At 39.9% G+C, this 23,815-nt stretch overlaps 1 protein-coding gene across 2 annotated transcripts in view; it reads right to left on the reverse strand.

Moving 5' to 3' along the window:
• LOC132379568 (adhesion G protein-coupled receptor A3) overlaps positions 1-23,815 on the reverse strand; it is a 531,961-nt gene that overhangs the window by 41,046 nt on the left and 467,100 nt on the right. For both annotated transcript variants that reach the window (XM_059947630.1, XM_059947629.1), the window contains one exon: positions 6,360-6,487. In XM_059947630.1, the coding sequence (XP_059803613.1) occupies positions 6,360-6,487 (128 nt within the window). The remainder of the gene's footprint in view (positions 1-6,359; positions 6,488-23,815) is intronic.

A 23,815-nucleotide genomic window follows, 5' to 3' on the forward strand; every position in this document is an offset into this window, starting at 1 on the left:
TTCTAGCCCAACATTCTTTATCAACTGTTTGGCTGCCATTCTTTTCAAAGATGTGAGAAACATTACTGTATCTGTCCATTCATGCCTCATCGTTAAAACTGTACTGTTTGGCTTATATTCACTTCTCCCATTCTATCTACAGTAATCATCAGAATTTTTATTTATTTAATGTAGAAATATATCTGAAAGAGCTTTAATATGAATATTAGCAATGATACTTGGCTCGCAGTGTTTGGGCAGATTACTAAATAGCTGTTTGCACAGGTAGGTTTCTAATGGCAAATTATGAGAGGAATAGTAGAATGTAGAGAAACTTAAGAGGCTCACCAAATTTATCATGTTCCCTTTGACCTTCTCCAATTTGTAATGATGCATCATAAAAAGCATTCTTTCCTCGTGTCTAGAAGAAACTGCAGAGATTGTGCACAAGGCTCAGCACATCACAATCACCAGCCTCCCCTCCATGGACTCTATACACTTCTCACTGCCTCAGAAGATACCACCCACCCTAGACATTCTCTTGTCTCCTCTCCCCTATTGGGCAGAAGATACAAAATCCTGAAAGAATTCAAAGGCTTAAAGTCAGCATATATTCCAGAGAACAATCCTCTACCGCAATAAATTGGACACTACTTCACAATCTACCTCGTTATGGCCTTATATCTTATTGTCTACCTGCACTGCACTTTCACTGGAATTATAACACTTCATTCTGCATTGTGTTATTGCTGTATCTTGTACGACCTCAACACAGCATTGTCATGAAATTACCTGAATGGATAATATTCAAGACATGTTTTTCACTGTACATGAGACAATAATAAGCCAAATTACAAAAATTACCATTTAAAGGGAAAATATCCACACTTCAGGACTTTGTCAGCTCCCATTGCTGGCAAGACTAAATTTTGGGATGATCAACAGTTCAGAATTAGAGGAATACAGATATGTTGCATGGTCTTAGGATTTAACAATATAGAGAGTTGAAGTCTTAAAAGGATTTAGAAACAAGATGAAAATTTACAACTTGGTTAGGCAGGAGGTTATTTATTTATTGAGATTCAGTGCAGAATAGGCCCTTCCAAATGGTGCCACTCTAACCCTAACCTGGTCACTGGACAATTTAAAACAACCAGTTAACCTACCAACCGGTACATCTTTGAACTAGGGAAGGAAACTGGAGCACCCCGAGGAAACCCACGTGGACAAGGGGAGAACATACAAACTCCTCATAGACAGCGGCATGAGTGTAAAGTGTTGTGTTAACCACAACGCTAATTTGTTACCAAGCCAATGTTAATCAGTGAACAGGGTATGCCATGAGATAAGGTGTGGAGGAACTGGGAGAGGACAGGCAGAGGGCAGCAGTATTTTCTACAATCTGTTCTTACATGAAAGGATGAGGGAGAGCAGCCAGGTAATACAGTAGGTATGAATGAAAATTTCAGCAGCTGATGTGCTGGAGCTGCAGTAAAACCAGGTGATTTTATAGAGCTTCAGCAACAGCAATGGATATGTGCTCTAAGCACATTGCAATGTTCAGAAGGCAAGAGATGACTCAGAAATAGTTTGTAGCAGTGACCGAAGCTTCAGATTTCCCAGTCATTAGCAGACAAAAATCTATGTTCATCCATTATCAGACGTTGGACAAATAATTTGATAATTTGGATGCAATGGGGATGTTAGGAGAAGTACCGCTGCCTAGGAAAATACACCATCTCCTCTTTATTCCTCTGTTTAATGTGTTACATGTCAGTACAATCCATAGCCATTCATCTGTCCTCTTGAAGAATATTGTAATTTTCTCCACTACATTCAAGTTTTGCATCTTCTACAGATTTCAAAATTCTGAGCTATTCACCTAAGCCATTTCAAGATCTGATGATGAACCATCATCATGAACAGTCACTGTCCCAGCATTGAAACATCACCAGAAATTTCACTCAAGTTTATTGAAAGGCCTCACACAGTAGGCCCTTCCAGCCCTTTGAGCCATGCTGCCCAACAATCCCATGATTCAACCCTCGCCTCATCACAGGACAACTTACAATGCCCAATTAACCTACCAACTGGTACCTCTTTGGACTGTGGGAGGAAACCGGAGCACCCGGAGGACACACACGCACTCACAGGGAAAACGTACAAGTCTGAAACACAAACTTTCTATTCCACAACTAATTTTTCATTCAGTGTTTCTGCCCGTTTAATCCTATCAGATTTAGTTTAGCTAAGAATTACGTTACAGTATATTAAATTCCCTTTGAAAGTCTTTATATGAAAAACTATTTGCAATGTTCTTATTCAACTCCTTTGTTGGCCTAACACAAACCTCTGAATACATTTTCTCAATCAAACTTTTGGTGGCTCTTTAATAAATACACCTTTGTCCAACCAGGGGTGATTTTTTCTTTCCGAAAGCTTCTTCACCACCAGTGACTGGAAGAAAATTGCCTGGTTTATTTTCCTACCACTTAGAGGTCAAATTACTGCCATTCACAATTCTTCTGTTCACTGACACCGCCTTATATCAAAAGAGGGTTGACAGATAGTTCAAATTTAGGGAGGGCGGATCAGAAAGAGTTATATTTCTAAAGTCACAACACACATTAGTGCGACAAAGTGTAGAGCAAGCTTTTATTATAGCTGTAAAATCAGCCTGTTATAAGGATTAGGAAGTACAGTGGGCTGACATTTCTTTTATTAACGTTGCCTACATAGGAAACAATCCCAGCAGGAAGGAAAGGGAAAATTCTCTTCCAACCAGCTTAAAGGATTTAGTAAACACTTTTTTTTGTGAAGCTTTAACTCTGTACCTACTGGATATAGGTCAACATCACAAAATTAAAACTATTAGCCATTAGAGAGGAGGATTTGGAGAACTGGCACTGAGTTGCAATGGGCATTTCTGCTTTGTCACTGTATTTATTGTGTGATTCCTAAACGTCACTTTCCTAAGATTAACGTTTATCTCTAAAATCTGAAGTAGCTTTCACATGTATCCTTTCTCTCTTTGTTTATCCAAACTACAGGCATTGCAGTAAAGAGATTGCTCCTGTGCCGAAATGGCAACGCAAGCATTGTCAACAACACAAATCTCAATGAAATCCTTGCAGTGAGGGGATTCATCACCAACTGCGGATGTCAGATCTCATGGTAATTTTAACAGTGGGATGAAGAGGTTTACAAAAGTTAAAACAGAATGTGAGCATTATTTGGGCTTTTCGAAAGAAACAAGAGTTTAACCTTTAAAAAAAGATGCCTCATTTTGCAGACTATGGAAACATATTTCTAATTCCTTGGAAATTGAACTAGTTTTTGTGGAAATGTAGTTGTAATGGCATGATGCAAGAATTAAACCAACCTTTAAAGCTATTAAAACAAAGGAAACAAAATCCAGTGTAAATCAGTTCTATAAACCTGAAATTAATTCAGGAATAATTTTATCCCTGCTTTGAAATTATTTTCTGGAATGTATGCTTCATTGTCAAAGTCAGTACTTTTATTATCCATCTCTAATTGGTAGTGAGCTAAAATCTTGAACCACTATCATCTTTCTGGTAGAGTGACCTCATTTGGTAGGGAATTCCCTATTGTGGACTACATGATGATAAAAGACTGATTAAGTATCACCATAGAAAAATTGTGTGTGCCTTGCAGACAACGGTGATCCATGCAACTATTGCCCTTGTCCTCTTTGGTGGTAGAAAATGAGAGAGTCTGGGATACTCAGTTGGAACAGTGTGGGTGAGTGACTGCTGTGCATTTTGCAGATGACATTTACTGAAAGGTGGAGAAAATGAATGGAGTGGGTGCTTGTCAAGAGAGCTGCTTTGTTCTGGGCAATGCTGACATTGAGAGGCGATGGAAATTACGTTACATGTGCTTTTCAGATTCTAAAGAAGCTTTGGAATGCACACAAGTGCAGAAAAGATTTGCCAAGACTTAAGGGACTGAGTTATAGGGAGTGGTTGAACAAGAAAGGACTTTACTCCTTACAGCAAAGGAGACTGAGAGATGATCTTATAGAGGTGTGTAAAAGCATGAGGGGCATAGATAGCGTGAATGCCCTCAATCTGTTTCCCTGTGTTGGGGCATCAAGATCTGAAGGTCATAGGTTTAAGATGAGAGGGGTAAGATTTGAGAGGAATTTGACGGGCAATATTTTTACACAATGCGGTACCTATGTTGAATCTATGCTGTCAGAGGAAGTGGTTGAGGCAAGTGCAATAACAGCATTTAAAAAAGATACATGGATTGAAAAGGTTTAGAAGGTTACTTAACAAGATGCTGTCTCGCATAGAGTTCTTGTCTTTTCAACAGGTACATTTAATGTCAGGGAATGTGTACGATATACATCCAGAAATTCTTTTGACACTGTCCAGAAGGAGGCAATGGCAAGCCACTTCTGTAGAAAAATCTGACGAGAACAATCATTGTCATGGCAAGACCATGATCGCCTATGTCATACCACATGGCATGTAACAAACAAATCTGGAACAGAAGAGATTAAGTGGGCTCATGGAATGGTGTTCTGCCATCATAAGCCAGTTTGATTCATTTGTGATATCATTAAACACCCATGTGTAGGTCTTTTGAGGATAAGTTGAGAGAACTTGGGCTTTCTCTTTGGAGTGAAGGAAGATGAGACCTTCAGCAAATACAATAACCTTTACTTGAGCATGTTAATTAGTGAAAGGTTTTCCTTGGATTTACATTAACTTCAGTTTCAGCAAGGTTCTTTGTTGCTACAGTTGATCACATATTGCCTTGATATTGTCATATTCCCAGTGTTCAGGTCATCAGTTCATGTTTCGAGCATCATCTTGTTGAGGTCTGGATCTGAGTGGTTCTGTCAAAATCTAAACAGGTTTATCAATGAATGAAGTATAATTATACCTTCCATCACTTAGGCCGAAAGAGTGGCAATTAGTTGGTATGGATTGGCTTTAGTTTTTTTATGGGCAGGTCATAACTGGGGAATTTTCCATATTGTCAATTGGATTCCTGTGTTGTAAATATATTGGAACACATTCACTAAAGACACAACCTAAAGCATTTGATAGAGTATATGTTCTTGGGTGTTTAATTATATCATGAATGAATCAAACTGGTTTGTGACGGCAGAACACCATTCCATGATCTTGCTTAATCTCCTCTGTTCCAGATTCTTTACTTTGTTATGTGTCATGCCGTATGACGAAGGCGATCATGGGCTTTCAATGACAATGATTGTTCTTGGTAGATTTTTCTACAGAAGTGGTTTTGCCGTCACTTTCTTCTGGATGGTGTCTTTACAAGATGGGTGACCCAGTCATTATCAATACTGCAGAGATTGTCTGCCGGTGTCAGTGGTCAGTGTAGCTAGGACTTGAGAGACACACCAGCTGCTCACCACCTACCCCCGTGGCTTCACATGACACTGAACGGTGGGCTAAGCAGGTGTTGCCTAAGAGTAACCTCCAGGCTAGCAGAGGGAAGGAGTGCATTGCGTCTCCTGTGCTAGAGGCATATCTCTACCCCGCTACCCTCTGTTCCAGGTTAGATTTCCCGTATTTCTCAAATATTTCTGATTTAATGAACAGAATGGCCCAAAGCATTACAACATAGTTTGACCACATACTGATTTGATTCCACTGGCAAACTGCAAATTTGATCTCTTCTGGATGATTGGCAGAAGATGACACAGGGAAAAAAGTATCCATGACCTTGAGTTTACAGTCTGGAAGGGTATTGGAAACATATTCAATCATGGCTTTTAAAAAGAATTAGGGAAATACAAGAAGGAGAAAAAAATTATAGGGCAAGGGAGATAGAGATTGGAAGTGGGATCAACTGGATGTCTTGTACAGAGAGCGCATAGTAGCTCATGGAAAAATGCTGCATTCCTTGGTGTAAAGAATCTATGTTTCTATATTGTTAAGTTTGCTATTGTTGGTTGTGCTGAAGTAATTGGAGAAATTTAATTCTAAGTCCACAAAAATCCTCCACTTTCTTTTAATATCATTGATTCTGTTGTTTGTGAGTTCTAAAATGAACATTTGGATATATGTTCATTTTTAGCTATAATAAAGCTCTATTACCTCGATTAGAGATTTTATTTCTTTGCTGATTGAAAACACTTATCACTGTTCTGTTCTGCATCAGAACTATGTAAGTTTCCAGCCTGGACCTCCCCACTCAGTCTATCCCTTTACATTTTGTTATTTTTCCAATATATTCCTCTTTTTTCTTCTTCTCCATAGTACATACATGCATTCTTCATTGTAATGAGACAGAAATCTGGCCAAGTTAAAATTCACTTTTAAAAATACATACTGCATACTTTAATATGGCTTTCAGAGGAACAAATCAATTGCTACCTGTGATGCACAATATAGGTGATAATGGATGCAAAGACACAGAGCAAAAGGACTGCAGTGCAGGCATATACCACAGGGTGCAGGAACTCCCCTGGGTACTGATTGAAGGAAAGCACTGTCTTCAAATCCTGAAAAAAAGGCCAAAAAAATCATTAATATTCATTAATATTCACAGCTTTCTTAACCTGGTGAGAAAATGGGGTTACTGCATTAAACTTTACATTAAGACACAAGAAACAGAACAATAAATATCCCTTCATGTTGCTCGTCATTCAGAAAGATCATGGGTATATTTTACCTCAGCAACATATTCCTGCAATGACCTAACATTCTTTGATTCCCTTAATATCCAAAAAATTCATCAATCCTGTTTGGAATAGTCCAAAAAGAATGCTGCAGAGACTTGATCACCTCCTGTAGCATTCTTGGGTGCAGCATGTCTTTTGAGCTTGTTTTTTGTCTTGAATGTGACTCTGGAACTGTTGGAGCCTGTGATTTGCAGTTTGGAGATCTGTAGTCTCAGAGAGGGTTCCAGGAGGCAGAGGCAGCATGTGCGGACCCCGTGGCGAGAAGGCTGCAAGCCCGTGTTTGACTCCATTTTGCCAATTAAAATTTCTATTGTTCACCAATTAAAGTAATGAGAGAGACTGAAACTTCAAGGTCAACGTGGAAGGTGAGCACTGGCTGCCTGCCTTTCAATCGCTGGGGGATCGCTCTGCTGCCAGAGAGGGAAGATTGCCTTTTGATCGCTGGGGGATCGCTCTGCTGCCAGAGAGGGAAGATTGCCTTTTGATCGCTGGGGGATCGCTCTGCTGCCAGAGAGGGAAGATTGCCTTTCAATCGCTGGGGGATCGCTCTGCTGCCAGAGAGGGAAGATTGCCTTTCAATCGCTGGGGGATCGCTCTGCTGCCAGAGAGGGAAGATTGCCTTTCAATCGCTGGGGGATCGCTCTGCTGCCAGAGAGGGAAGATTGCCTTTTGATCACTGGGGGATCGCTCTGGTAAAGGAGAGGGAAGACTGCCTTTTGATCGCTGGGGGATCACTCTGCTAAAGGAGAGGGAAGACTGCCTTTTGATCGCTGGGGGATCACTCTGCTAAAGGAGGGGGAAGACTGCCTTTTGATCACTGGGGGATCACTCTGCTAAAGGAGAGGGGAGACTGCCTTTTGATAAGTGGGGGATCACTCTGCTAAAGGAGAGGGGAGACTGCCTTTTGATCGCTGGGGGATCGCTCTGCTGCTGGAGTGGGAAGATTGCCTTTTGATAACTGGGGGATCACTCTGCTAAAGGAGAGGGAAGACTGCCTTTTGATAAGTGGGGGATCACTCTGCTAAAGGAGAGGGAAGACTGCCTTTTGATCACTGGGGGATCACTCTGCTAAAGGAGGGGGAAGATTGCCTTTTGATCGCTGGGGGATCGCTCTGCTACATAGAGGGGTGACTGCCGTTTGATCGCTGAGGGATCGCTCTGCTACAGAGAGGGAAGACTGCCTTTTGATCGCTGGGGGATTGCTCTGCTGCTGGAGTGGGAAAGGCCAGCCACCACGCCTGGAGAATGTTTCCTGGGTTTTCTGCATTTTGGTTATGGTCTTGGACTATAGACTTTTTTCCAGTCTTATAGTTTTTTATATTCTGTGTAATTTGTCCAATCTTGATTTGGAGGTCGATGTTCCATTTTTGTTCTTTTTTTGTGTGGGGAGGAGGGATTTGGGGGTTGATGATCGTGCTGCCATTCTTTTCTTTCTTGGTTTCATGGCTACCCAGAGGAGAATTTCAGAGTTGTATATTTTGACAATAAATGAACCTTTGAAAGATTGACTATATCACTGGACAACAAAGATTTTGCTTCCTGAATACTTTTAGGTGTATCTTTTGGATTTTGTGCTGCTGATCATGAAAATCACCATGGAATTTCCCTATTACACACCTTTTTGAAATCACTTCTATTTATTATTTCAATTCCTAATTCAAGTCAGAATAATTGACATGAAGGTTAAGGAAGGCATTTTTGTTGGTCCACAAATCAAACACGTCCTCAATGACAGGCAATTCAGGTGGGATTGGAGAATACCACATGGAAGGTATTCAAGGATGTTGTTGAAAATTTTCTTGGTTGATTACAGAGCACCAATCTACGTGCAGCTGGTTGACAACATGCTTCAAGCGTGTAAAACCATGAAGAGCAACATGTCAGTAAAGATTCATTTTCTGCATTCCCATTTAGACTTCTTCCTTGCAAACCTTAGCGTTGTCACTGATGAAAGGTTTCACCAGGACATTGAGGTCATGGAGAAACTGTATCAGGGCAAGTGGAATCCATCAATGCTGGCTGATTATTGTTGGACACTTAAGTGAGAACCCTTAAGACATTGAGTACAAACAAAAATAATCAACAAATCGTCTTTAGCTTAGTTGAACGATTCCAAAGCATCATTATTCAATTAAACACATTATATTCCATGAAAGTTAATTTCTTGTTTCTCCAAATCCCAATATGATACGGGTAGTCTAAAATTATATCATAATCAAAATTGTTGTCCTCTGTATTCTGAGTGTAATTTCTTCTCAGTTTAGTACTGAATATTTGACTCATTTTGAGATGTGAATCCCTGTTCCAGACCATGCCAGCAACTGCACTCTACATTCCAATGAGATCACCTCTTATCCTTCTAATTCCCAGCGATTACAGATTGAGTGTGTTTAATCAATCCTCATAGAATATACCCCATTGCACAAATCAGTCTGGTGAACCTTCGGTACTTTTCCTCTGTTGCAAGCAAGTCCTTTCTCAGATATGAAGAGCAGATTTGCACACAATATTCTAGGTGCAGTCTCAATGGGACCCTACATTACATTATTCCATATGGTTATCATTAGTCAGGGCTTAGAAAATTACACTCACATGCAGTAATTCTTTGAAAAATATGACAGCTTTTTTTAAAAAGCAACTATAATTTTGTCACATTATCATGTGTTTTTTTCTGTATTTCACCCAGCTTTAGCTGGCACAATGCAAGATACAAGTACTTCATGAAGGATCAGCTCCAGTTAATTCATAAGAAATAGCATGATTTCTACATAAGCCTTTGCAAATCTTCACATAACATTTTGAGAAAAAGGGAAAATATGATTGGTAGAAAGATAAAAGAGCAACATTTATAAAGAAATCAATAATTTCCACCAAAAATATTTGGTTTATGTTTGAGCAATCTTTTTCATCGCCTACTTTTACAGAACATAAAGCCCAATATTTTGCAGTTAATCATGAGAGAATGTCTGGATGCAACATTGTTGTTAAACTGCTAATGAAATCTCAGTTTTCAAAAGTGAGATTTCTGTGAATGCAGCTTTATTGGCACTAATGAAACATTAGCACATGATCATGACACAGTGCAATAATTATCCGTTAATGCTTCTCAAGCATTTAATCACATTATGAACATAAACATCAAGAAGTTCATGGAGCTTTTATGATTGAAGCTTTGAAAATGGATGATAGGATTGCTATCCAGGGCTTGTTACCTCAGGACGGAAACTGTTTTAATAGCTGCGCTCTTTAAATCTAGCCTCATATAATGTGGAGAATACCTCATTTGGTGACAGAAGGTGTTGGCAGGCATTTGGGAGTTCATCATGATCTGTGAGACATTGAAATGTAGCACAGCATATGAGAGAAGAGGGCCTATGGTTTACTGCCGCTGCACTACTGCCTTTTGGGCAGAAGGTGGAGAGAAAAGGAGAGTTGAACCATTCTCTCCTGAATTACCCTCAGAAAGAAGTGGGAGGAACCACAATACACCGCACCAGATAATTCAAAGACCCCACATGAATGGTTCAAGGCTAATGAAATCAATTTACATGCCATTTCTCATGAGCTACAGCCCAATAGACCAGTCACCTGTATGAAATTGCCATTAATCTGTGATTGTGTCTAGCATTTGTATGCTATGTCATGTCCTTACATGACCCAGCAGTTTTATAGGAATCACGTATCTCTCAGCCTGCAAAGATTGGCAATTGCTTAATTACAGCAGGCAGAAGAGCTGAAATATTTCATAATATTCATTGGCATACATCACTCCCTCTTTCAGAACAAAGTGGGGGGGAACTTCTGAATTTGATGATGCATTAATGGAAATGTAATCCAGATCTGCTGGAATTTACTAGTAAACTGATTCTGTGGTCTACACTACTGCAGGATTTAGTAGAATGGGTCTGCCTTGATGTTCATGATGGTATACTTAATTGTCTTTTGCTGTCTGAGGCTCAGCAGGGGCTGAACGATTTTTTGTAAACAACAATAAGGAAGAACTGGGATAGTGGAGGGAAAGATGTAAGAGACAACCCAGAAATCCAGTTCTTCATGCACTGTCTCATTCGACTGCAAGGCCACATTTTGGAATTTTGATTAGGCTGAATTTGTGTTGTGGGTCTGTCTGTCAGCAGAGGGGAGTACAACAGCAGCTGTAGCTGAATGAAACATTGGTGGTGTGTGAATTCGCAGAGCGTTCAGATGATTTGGTGAAAGGCAGGTTCAAACTCACTTGGCAGTTGTGGACATCATATCTGTCAACATGTTCTGCGAACAGACTTCCGATGGAGTCTAAAAGGAGCTCAGTTTTGCTGAAGCTTCTCTTGCAGTTACCCCGAGGAAACCAGCTTTCAAATCCTATACCAGATCAGTGCTGACACGAGATCAATAACTCTATGGATTTTAATACTGAAGAGGGTAGGAAGAAATATAACAAGGAAGAATAGTTCTTCTTTTTAAATTGTTTTGGTAACAGTTATTGTGTTTTTGTGAGTGTGCTAAGTGAATTTTATAGTTGAACACCACTTGGGAAATATTTAACATTTGAATTATTGCTTTAATACTTCAATGGTTCAATAGTTCAATTTAATATCAGAGAATATATACAGTATACAACCTGAAATCCTCACTCTTCACAGATACGCAAGAAACAGAAAAAAACCCAAAGAATGAATGACAGAAATGTTAGAACCTCAAAAGGAATACTACTTATTCCTTTTTACAGTATCTCCCTCCTCTCTCTTTTGGCAGCTTGACTGGCTCCAGTACTACCAGTACTTGCTTCCATTGCAGCTACATTCTAATGCTATTAACTACAATGTACTCACAGAGTCGCAGAATCACACAGAGATACAACATGGAAACTTGCCGTGGGGATGGCGGGGGAGCATAACAGTTAGTGCCTGCAGTAAGATTGGGGTTCAATTCCTGCAGCTGTCTGTAAGGAGTTTGTATGTCCTCCCTGTGACCTTGTATGTTTTCTCAAGGTGCTTTGCTTTTTCCCACATTCCCAAGACATGTGGGTTTGGGTTAGTAAGTTGTGGGCATTCCACGTTGGCACTGTAAGTGTAGCAATACCTCCATGCTGCCCCTACTTTAAGATCAATGTAACCCTTCCCTTCCATATAGCCCTCCATTTTTCTATCACCCATGTGCCTATCTTCCATATGTCTTTAATCTGAGAATTTCTAATAAGCTCTTTAAAACTTTTGCCTGTCTGTCCCTTGATGTAACTCATGAATGTCATGCACTGTTGACCACGACTTTCTCTTCCATCAGTTTTTCCCGTCACTGCAAGCTGTTCGTGCTTCTCTTTCCTCAGTACATGTCCCAGAATTTCCAGCTGCCATTTCCTGATTGATGATATCTGCTCTCTTCTTAATCCACCATTATCACCCACGTCAAATGACATGGTACACATGATGAAGATGTGCTTAAGTGTTTCTTAAATGTCCCTAATGTATCTGCCTCTGCCACCAACCCTGGCAATGCGTTCTATGTACCCACCACTCTGTAAAAAAAACTTACCTCTGGTATTCCCCGTTATACTTTCTCCAATCACCTTAAAATTAGGCCTCCTGATATTAGCCATTTCTGCCCTGGGAAAAGGTCTCTGTTTACCCATTCATTCTATGCTACTCATCACCTTGTACACCTCTATCAAATCACCTCTCATCCTCCAGTCTAAAGAGAAAAGTCCTAGCTTGCTCATCCTATCCTCTAGTTCAGGCAGCACCCTGATAAATCTCATCTGCACCCCTTCTAAAGCTTTCACATCCTTCCTATAATGAGGCGACCAGAACTGAACGCAATATTCCAAGTGTGGTCTAACCAGTTTTAGAGTTGCAACATTACCTCACGGTTCCTGAACTCAATCCTCTAATTAATGAAGGCCAACCCACTATACACTTTCCTAACTACCCTATCAACTTGCGCTGCAACTTTGAGGGATCCATGGAACCCCAAGATCCCTTTCTTCCTTCACATCATTAAAAACCCTGCCTTTTTCTTGAATTCTGCCTTCAAATTCGACCTTCAAAATGAATCGCTTCACACTTTTCTGAGTTGAACATCAGTTTTGACTAATATTCACCAAAAGTCCTTGAAAACTGTCTTTAAGGCATCAATTTGAGCTGAAATACAGTGATAGTTAGGAAGTATTTCACTATTCTTGAATGCAAAGTGCTTGAACAGTTTGCATTGCTTGTTAAAGACATTATGTGATTGTAGCTTTTCCTCTCTTTTTGTCTGAGTTGTCAGAATAAAAAAACGAGAATCAGAATCAGGTTTAATTTCACTGGCATATGTTATTTTGTAGCTGCAGTACATTGCAATGCATATTAATAATAAAAAACTATAATTTACAATAAGTATATATAAAAATAAACTAGTTGTGCAAAAAGCAAGGAAAAAATACTGAAAATACTGGATTCAATGTCCATTCAAAATTCTGATGGCGCGGGAAGCTGCTGTTCCAGAAATGTTAAGGGTGTGTCTTCAGGCTCCTGTACCTCCTCCTTGATGGTAGTGATGAGAAGAGGGCATGTCCTAGGTGATGGGCATCTTTAATGAAGGATGTTGCCTTTTTGAGGCATTGCCTTTTGAAGATGTCCTAAATGCTGTGGAGGCTCGTGCCCTTGACAGAGCAGGCTGAGTTTACAACCTTTGCCAGTCCTGTGCAGTGGCCCCTCTATATCAAATAATGATGCAACCAGCTAGAATGCTCTCTGCAATACATCTATAGAAATCTGTGATTTGTCTTTTTGACATTCCACGCCCCCTCAAACTCCTAATGAAATATAGCTGCTCTCATGCCTTTCTTGTAATTGCATCAATATGTTCGGCCCAGGATAGATCTTCAGAGATGTTGAAACCCAGGAACTTGAAACTGTTCACCTTTCCACTGCTGATCCCTCGAGGAGAACTGGTAAGTGTTCCCTTGACCTCCCATCCCTGAAGTCCACTGTCAATTCCTTGGTCTTACTGATGATGAATGCAAGGTTGTTGTTGTGACACTGCTCAACCAGCTCATCTATCTCAAACCTATAAGGCCTTTCGTCACCACCTGAAACTCTGCCAACGATGGTTATGTCATTAACTTTTGAGCTTTGACTAGCCACACAGTCACGGTACAGAGACAGTAGAGCAGTGGACCAAGCACACACACTTGAGGTGTGCCAATGTTGATTGTCAGCAAGAAGGAGAAGTTATTTATGATCTGCAGACTGTGATCTCCTGAAGAGGATGTGCAGGGTCCATTTACAGAGGGAAGTAAAGAGGTCCAGATTTTGAAGCTTGTTGATTAGAGCTGAGTGTATGATTGTGTTGAACGCTGAGCTGTAGTCAATAAACAGCAGCCTATGTAGGTATTACTATTGCCCAGGTGATCCAAGGCCCAGTGGACAGCCAGTAATATTGCATATGATGTAGACCTATTGTGGCGATCGGAAAATTGCAGTGGGTCCAGGTCTTTGCTTATGCATGAGTTGAACCTCTCAAAACACTTCATCACAGTAGATGAGAGTGCCACTGGGCGATAGTTATCATGTTAAGCAGGTATTTGATTTTTTTTTCTCTGGGAGTGGAGAACAAGTGGGACTAGCTCTTTGTCATAGATATCCAGTAACTATCAGCTCAAAATATAACAGAGTAAGGCCAGCACACCATTGAAGTTATGGAGAAAGTCCAGAAGTTTTGTTTTCCGTTATGATAACATAATTATTTTTGGCTGTGTCATATAAAATTAACATAAAATTTGCAGTATCTTCATTAATAGAAAGTGTCACAAGTATGATTTAATTTTGTTGTAATTAGTTTTTATTAAAACTATTAACGAATGTTATATTCCATCGAAACAGTTTACAGAACACTATTTATTGCAAGAATTTGGATTTTCCATAGATAGGAACTTCAGCTTTTGAAAAGATGCATCAGAATTGAAATTTTAGCAGGGCAGTCTTTCTGACTGCTTTCAAATGGTAGTTACCATTCTAAGTACATGGCATGCAGGAGTTTCCAACCTTTTTTTATGGCATGGAGCCTTACTGAGGGGTCCATAGACCCCAGGTTGGGAAACACTGCCAGAATAGGTTCTTAATTGGGGCAGTCATGTTCTTTTCCATTTTTATACAATCAAAGCAGGCAACTCACATTGGTATCTAAATCTTCCAGTGAAGGGTAGGAGCTCTGAAGTGAAGAGGCTATGCTTTAAATTAACTTACTGAGGGCACATTAACAACTGGATGAGGACCAGGAATAGTTATTATTTGCACTTGCAGCTTGCCACCCCTAAACTCTGAATGGAGCCTATAATGACATCTGCTACTCAGAGAAAATCGAACATTTTGTGACTGGGTTATTCAATATAGAGCTGACATTGACATTACTTTGCAATCAGACCCACTTTATATTGCATGGAGCAGCCAATCTTAATATTACAATCACAGCACTTAGCGTGAATAGTCTATCATAGCTATTCATGTCACATCAGACCAGAGCAAAATACATTTTCTTGACAAATGCTTCTTAGTAAGGGTGAAGCAGTACTGGAAGTTAATGTAAACCATTAAAAAAAATTTTTTTTGCACTTAAGGTATAATTTCAAAATTCTAAAAATTATATCATTCTATTCCAAGTAAGAAAATTCCACCAACGCCATGGTGAAAATGAAAGAAATATGCTTCAGATGCTGGATGAGATATGTAAGGAAGATTGAGAGAAGTAAGGGTGGAAATTGCAGAAGTACTGTTCACAATCTTCCAATTACCATTTGATTTGGGGGCTTAGCTGGAGGATTGGAGCACTGTAAATGACTTGACGTTCTTCTCCACACCTTGTGGCACATCGTGTGGCAATCTTGCCTTTTATTTAGCAATTGTCTGTTTTTTTTGAGGCCAGGGTGCTAGCTCAACCCAGCACAGATGGAAAACCTCTAAGGAGCTGGCCTGATTTGAACCCGGGACCACTTGCCTTGAAGTCTGGTGTGGATGCCACTACACCACCTCCTCACCATTGTAAGTGATAGGTAAAGAGTAATCAACTCAGTCCAGGCATAAGGGTATGAGAATAAACTGGGTGTGAGAGTAAACCACCAGCCACAGACCAGGTGTAATGATAAACCAGCAACTACTGACAAAGTGTAAAGGTAACCACAGACCAGATGCCATAGTAAACTAGCCAGAGGCAGATCTACAGAGTAAGCAGCATGAAACTGTTGACATTGGTGAAAAGGTTGAGAATGCAAGAACCAAAGGTTAGTTAGTTTGTACTTGGTATGCATTGTTTGACAGGGTGGTGAAAGAAGATTCAATTACTTAATTGATCTTGACATCAAAGAAACACATAGATTTGGAGAAAGAACAAATGTGTGCGACTAGCTCAATTGTTTTATCACATGGCTTGAATGGCATTTTCCTGTGCTATGAATCTATTACATAATCAATTTAAGTATCAATTTGGATAATGATCTGGAAGTAGACCATTATTCCTTTGCTAATTTTTGGAAGAATGATGGTTTAACAAATGCCAGGTCATCCACTACCCAACTCGAACTCTATCACTCTCTTATTCAAATAGACGACAAGACTTGAAATAACTTCTGCAGAACCCAGCATCCTAGAATTATGTCATCCATGTAAAAAAGATGGATTCTTTTTTAAAAAAGCTAATATTCTTTTCATAGGATTCATGTTTAATACTTGCCTTTTAATATGAAAATATTAAGCTATTTATTATATTTAAATATAATAATATATTTCATCTTGTTTGTGCATATCATAGCACTCATAAATTTATATTACATTTGGTCGTGTTATGTACGTGCATTCCATGTCACAGCAGTAAGACATTAAACCAAATGCTAGAGAATCATTTAGAAAGTACCAGCAAGGATTTGATAAGCAGATAGAAAAGGTGCTGATGAATAATCAGCATTGTCTTTTTATAAGTAGGAAACATCAACAGCTAGCTTGCCCTGAAAGCAAAGCCAAGGCGAAGTATATATGAATAAGATCCAGAATTTGGATTGCACAGCGCAGAGGCTTTTTAATGCAACATTATTTAGTTTCAATAAAAAAATAAAGTGTAAAGGAAAGTTGTGGATTTACTCAGAACTTCACAAAGTGTGCAATTTTCCTTCTGGTCCTCTGGAAACTCTTCTGGAATCCTTCCATTTTAATGCCATCCTTTCTACAGCAGGGTGACCTGAACTGTAAACAGTACTCTCTTTAACTATGTCTTCTACAGCTGTAATATGACGTACTAACTCCTGTACTCAGTATCCTGACTGATGAAGGAAAGTGTGCCAAATGCTGCCTTCATCATTCTGTTTACCTGTCTTGCTACTTTCAAGGGACTACAGGTCTAGGTCCCCATACTTAACAGCATTTTATACAGTGCTGGGGGAAAAAAAAGGACAAATCTCTTTTAGCTAAATAATTAGTGATTTTTCCTTGGAGCACCCAGTGAACCATCCTTACCCAATCGTGATCTTGAAACCTCACTTCACAGTTTCTTGCCAGTTCTATTGAAAACCCAGCCCCAACCCACACATAGTCCGACAGCAGGTTTCTTGGCTTAATTTCTACATTGATACTTTTCCTATCAATGACCTGACTGACCTGCATGCTACTCTGGTCACCCCTTGCTTCTGATGACCAGGTGCAACCTTAATGATACTGTTTCCTGCCAACTGGCGCCCCAACCCTCCTATTGTCCTCCTTGGGTCTCTCAATACAGTGATTTCCCACCACTCACACCATTCCTCTCTCAACTTAACTTGTACATTGTCTTTCTTTGTACATCCCTGAGTCACACCAGGGTAAGACCAACTGTGCATCTCGAAATTCACTAGTTTTTCCAACTGCTTTGAATCCAAGGATTGATAGAGAGTTACTGCTGTAATATTTGTATTAAATTGCTTGTAATGGGCATTGCGGTACAATAGATTAAATTTAGAGCAGCAAATCACATTTGGTACAAATCTAGTTTCCATTATCTTTTGGGCTAATGTAAAGAACACCAATGAGAAGCCAACTTCTGTCATAAAACAGTCCAGAATGAATTAATCACCTTGCAATTTTTTGTGAATAGTTTTTGTTCTCAGACATTCAAGGTAGCTTTAAAAATTGAATTGAAACTCATGGCTGTTTTAAAATGCTGGAATAGAATATTTAATTTACTGGAAACGATCTGTCATATTCTAATATTATCAGGAACAGATTCCTCAGATTATTTTCAGTCATTTAAAATCAGATTACATAGGTGATGGATTGACACTGATTAAAACTGCTTACTTATCTGTAATAAATTTGTTTGCAGTTGTATTAATCAATCTGCATATTGCAACTAACATTAAATACATCAAGGAGCATTCACTGAAGCAAAATAACCTTTTAAATTTTTATTTCAGAATGCTGCTTGATGGCAGATTTTATGTTTGGAAATTAAAAAAAAAGAATAAAACATATTTCTCAAAAGGGGTGCAATTTATAACTATCTCACTAATACAATTGGAAAAGAGAACCGCCTGCTGAAAAATATATCCTCTGGCAAGGGACTGCAGAGCAAGGTCCATCTAGAAGAAGATTTTTTTCCTTACTAAGGATTTATCTTCCCTTAAAAGCTGTGGTTGCTTTGTCAATTAAAATTTCCAAAACTTAGGCATTGGAAGCAAGGGGTGACAAGAGTAGCATGCAGGAGTTAGGGGAGTTAGTCGAAGAGGTCAATCAGGTCATTGATAGGAAAAGTATCAATGTAGAAATTACTACATTACTACAAGTATTGAGCAATAAGTGGTATTGTGAGATATCACAACATAATAGAGTGAAATGACTACTCACGTTGCTCTGTTCTAATGCGAATATTACTATGTCCTATTTGACCTGTGAGATTGTTTTAAAATTGAACACAACTTGCATATATTTCAGAGAATAATAGTAAGCAGATTCTGAATAAATTAGGTATGATTGACAGAAGACCACAAAAGCAATCTAGGCGTTTCAGTTTGTCTTGTAGGTTTGCTTGATAATGCTTTATAAAAGATGTCATATCTAAATAAAAAGCCTGTTTAAAAAGTGTTTTGCAGGTATTCGGTCACAATAGAGAACAGGGAGTGAAATAAGAAGGCTTAAGTTGTATTTGTTGGCACCTTGTTTTTAACAGTTTGTGAAGAGTATTTATTACTTTACACTTGCAAGCTGGTCTAATTATTCACAACACCCTGAAAAAGTATTCAGCCCCCAATCCTTTGCTCACATAAATGAGTATTATAACCAGGGATTTTGATCAACAGCTTGCTCTCCATATCATATTGCCCAGGCTTGTGGTCTAGACAGCTAGGACACAAGATCCATGGTTGAACCTGACCAACAGAGAGTTCCTGATCAATTTAACTGAGAATTTTTATTTGTGAATCACATGCTTCTTTTTTCACAGTAGAGCCCAATAAAACAGGGAAAATTGTAAAGTATGAAAAACTAAAAATGCAAAAACTGATATGTCAGCACTTCAAAAGTGTTCTTTACTTAGTACTCAATTGAACCACCTCTCACAGCTATTACAGCCTGTAGTCTTTTTGGATCAGTCTCTATTAGCTTTGCACAACACGATTGAGCAAGATTTGCCCATTCCTCTGCAAAATTGCTCAAGCTGTTCCAAGCTAGTTGGGGAGTGGCCGTTGGCAACACTTCTGTGGTCTTGCCAGAGATCTTTGATTGGGTTAAGATCAGGATTCTGACTGGGTCATTCAAGGTTCGATTTTTTTTCATTAGAAGCCTGACAGCATGCTTTGGGTTATTGCCCTATTGAAAGACAACTTCCTTCCCAGTTCAAAATTTCTGGCAGGGTCTAGTACATTTTTTATCCAGCATCTCTCTGCATCTGGCAGCATTCATCTTCCCCTCAGTCCTGACCAGATTATCAGACCCTGCTGCTGGAAAGCACCCCCACAGCATGATAGCATAGCATAGGATAACACATTCACTCTCACAGCTACTATACCCCTTCCCACCCTCTTAATTTTAAAATGCCATCCTTTTCTCTCAATTCCTCCATCAACGCTGCATCTGCACTCAGGATGAGGCTTTGCATTCCAGAACTAAGGAAATATCCTCCTTCTTCAAAGAAAGGGGCTTCCCTTCCTCCACCATAAATACTGCCCTTGATTGCATCTCTTCCACTTCATGCATGTCTGCCCTCACTCTGTCCTCCCACCACCCCACCAGGTGTAGGGTTCCTCTCGTCCTCACTTAACACCCCACCAGCCTCTGTGTCCAGCACACAGTCTTCATAACTTCTGCCATCTCCAACGGGATCCCACCACCCTCATCTTTCCCTTCCTACTTTCTGCAGGGGTCGCTCCCTACTCCTTTGTTCATTCGGCCCATCCCACTGATCTCCCTCCTGGTTCTTATTCTTGCAAGTGGAACAATTGCTACACCTGCCCCTACACCTCCTCCCTTACTACCACTCAGGGCCCCATATAGTCCTTCCAGGTGAGGCAACACTTCACCTGTGAGTCTGTTGGGGTCATGTACTGTATCCAGTGTTACCAGTGTGGCCTCCTGTATATCGGTGAGACCCAGTGCAGACTGGGAGACCGCTTTGCTGAGTACCTACATTCCATCAGCCAGAAAAAAACAGGATCTCCAAGTGGCCACCCATTGTAATTCCAATTCCCATTCCAACATGCCAGTCCATGGCCTCCTCTACTGTCGCAATGTGGCCACACTCAGTTTGGAGAAGCAACACCTTATATTCTGTCTGGGTAGCCTCCAACCTGATGGCATGAAGATTGATTTCTCAAACCTGGTAATGTCACCCCCCACCACCATCTTCCAGTCCCATTTCCCTCTCTCACCTTATCTCCTTACTTGCACACCACCTCCCTCTGGTGTTCCTCCCCCTTCCATTTCTTCCATGTCCTCCTGTCCTCTCCTAACAGATTCCCCCTCTCCAGCCCTTTACCCTTTTCACCAATTGACTTCCCAGCTCTTTACTTCACCCCTTCCTTCCATCCTGGTTTCATTTATAACCTACTTCCTTATACCTCATCCTCTCTTCCCCCCACCTTCTTACTTTGACTTATCATCTTTTCTTTCCAGTCCTGAAGAAGGGTCTCAGCCTGAAACATCAACTGTTTACTGTTTTCCATAGATGCTGCCTGGCCTGCCGAGTTCCTCCAGCTTTTTGAGTGTCCTATTAGCAGTGGTGATACATCTAATGGAGCTCCCTCTGTACCGTCCTGTCACACACCCCCAGAGTCAGTCAGACACAAGGCGCTGACTTCAAATTCACACAACTGAGCTGTAGTGGGATATCTCCACCATATTTTACATTAGAGATGGTGTTACACAACACCTATCACCCAAAAAGTTCCAACTTAGTCTCATTCCAACCACAAGACCTTCTTTGATAATCTTTACATTATCTTCTAAGTGACACTTTGCAAAGCCTTTACAGGTCAGGATTTTTTTTTTTAACTACAGCTTCTTCTTTGCCACTCTTTCATAAATACCATTTTGTGCAAGGTCTTAGAGATTGTGAAGCCATGAAATTCATCTCTAGTTGCAGCCACTGACTTCTGAATCTAACTGAGTGACTTGGCATCACAGTAACCTCTCTTAACAAGTGCCATTCTTCTTCAGCAATTACACTTGGAGGGGTGGCTTGACCTAGCCAGAGTGGCTGTGGTTTCACAATGGCCTGTACTGAGCTCCAAGGTATGTTTAGTGCCTTTGAAAAGGTCTTGCACCCTTCCCCAGATTTGTGCTTCTCTATTGTAATTTCCCTGACTTGGCTTGAATGCACTTTTGACTTAATTTTGGTTTGGTCTGTTGAAAATCTACTATACTGTTGAACCTTACAGAGTGAGGATGAATTTATTTGTGTGAATTCATTGAAAACAGGTGGTTCTCCAATTTTCTACATTAACAACTTGGGTGAGTTGGTAAGGTAATACACTATTTTGCACCTGGCAGAAGTTAGTGTAGTAATTACAAAGTCCATGAATACTTTTTCCAGCCTCACAAATGTGGTTTTTAATTTTTAGTAAACCATTGACAGGTTTTGGAATTTTTCTTTTGATTTGACATGACACACAAATAGGTTAGCTCAAGATTCCTACTTCAATATATTTTAAATGTAGAAAATGAGATAGTAAAATGTGAAAATAGTTGAGAGGGCAGAATACTTTTTCAAGGCACTACGAAAGTGTTTGAAAGAAACACTAAAACATTTCCCAAATAGCATGTTAGTTTCAAAAAGAGTGGTTATTCTCTTTATTTCTTATAAAACATGATCAATAGCATGCAGCCACCTGCAGTAGCATGATATTATACTTAGCCATTTATTGTATTAACCATTTTTAATATATGAGTAAGGATAGAAAGCAAATAGATGACTAGGATTATCAAATGAATCAAATTGGCTGCACAGTTACTGTTCTGTTTCACTGCCAATGTTAAATTGAAGAATGCCTTTAGTTGCTGCAGCCAAGTAAATTTTAAAATTAATATACTATGGTAATAACACTACATCCAATGGTAGGAATTTTCTTTGTTTTATTACTAATTCAATTAAATTTATCAGGAAAAATTGCAGAGTTCCACCTGAGGCAAGCTCGAGCTAGAAATTCTACAGGGCTGCGTGTGATTTTTGGTACTTAATTCATGGTACAAATCTGTTGATATTCTAATAATTTGTACCCCATGAATGAGAACTTTGTTTGTACACTTCATTACACACTTGTGGGCTGTTCCATTTACAGAACTTAAGATCATTATCAATCCAGCCTTCTTAGCACCAGTTTGCAGGACGCCTCATTTTAGTGCACCACTGCTGCTCTACGGTCAAGGAGAGGGGAATTCATCTGCTTCTCCTTGACGGAGAACAGCTGGCATCATGGAATCATGGATTGAGAGTGCATGCTTGCCCAAGGTTCAAGGAGTGACACTGTGCAATCACTTGGATCTCAAGGACGTCCACATGAATCTGGAATGCACGTCATGAAATCCTTTCGCTGTATCACCACTGCTACTGCTCTTTGACTATGAACAGAAAATTAGAGGCATAGAGTTCAAGATCTATGCCTCTAATTTTCTGTTCATATACAGCACAGGAGGCAGGCCATTTGGCCCATATCAACCCTGCTAACCAACATGCCTATGTGTGCTCATCCATTATCCTGCATTTGGCCCATATCCATCTATTCTTTTCCTGTCCATGTAACAGTCTAAAAGCTTTGATTGTATTTTCTTCTATCACCTCTGCTAGCTTTATGTTCTATATACCGACCATCCTCTGTGTAAGAAAAACCTGTCTCTCAAATTAAATCCTTTAATTATTTCCCTCTCACCTATGTCCTCTAGTTTTAGACTCCTTTGCCCTTGGAAACAAAACCATGCCTTTCTACCTTATTGCTGCCCCTCATAACTTTATAAACCTTGTTATGATCATCACTCAGTTTCCTGTGCTCCACTGAGATCAGTATCAGCCTTTCCGATTTCTAATTGTGACCAAAACCCTCTATTCCCGGTGATGTGGTGGCGATTCTCTTTCTAGTGCTCCCACGTCCTTTCCAAGATGTGGTAATCAGAAATGTTCCAAGTACGGCCTAATCAGTGTCTTGTACAGCTGCAACATGATATCCCAATTCTTATATTAAATACCACTGTCTACAAAGGCAAGCAAGCCATATGGCTTCTTCATGACCCTAGCCACCTGTGCAACTATGACACCTGGATCAGAGAGCTATGAACCTGCACCCAAAGATCTGTCTGTAAATCAACGCCTCTAACATTCCTATCATTTACTAAACAGGTCCAGCTAGTACTAGACAGTCCATTTATTACTTCGGTCAAGAATCCATGTATATCAAGTGATAAACAACAGATTGGACCTCAAAATTAGCTTCTGTATTCAACCAGGTACCAAGATCTCAGCTACTGGGTGAGAATGAGAACTGCTGTGTCTTTCTGGTTATCTGAGGTATGTTATATACAGTATGTGAAAGTTCAGGTGAGTCCAGAATAAGAAAAGTATAAGGGTGATCATGATCAGGGGAGGAGGAGGGTGAGTTGTGCACACACTGGGTAGGTCTGGAGAATTAAATTGCTCTGGGGTGAAGGACAGCAGGAAATGGATGAACTG

This window comes from Hypanus sabinus, chromosome 22 (genome assembly GCF_030144855.1).
Source record: "Hypanus sabinus isolate sHypSab1 chromosome 22, sHypSab1.hap1, whole genome shotgun sequence".
Lineage (NCBI taxonomy): Eukaryota > Metazoa > Chordata > Chondrichthyes > Myliobatiformes > Dasyatidae > Hypanus > Hypanus sabinus.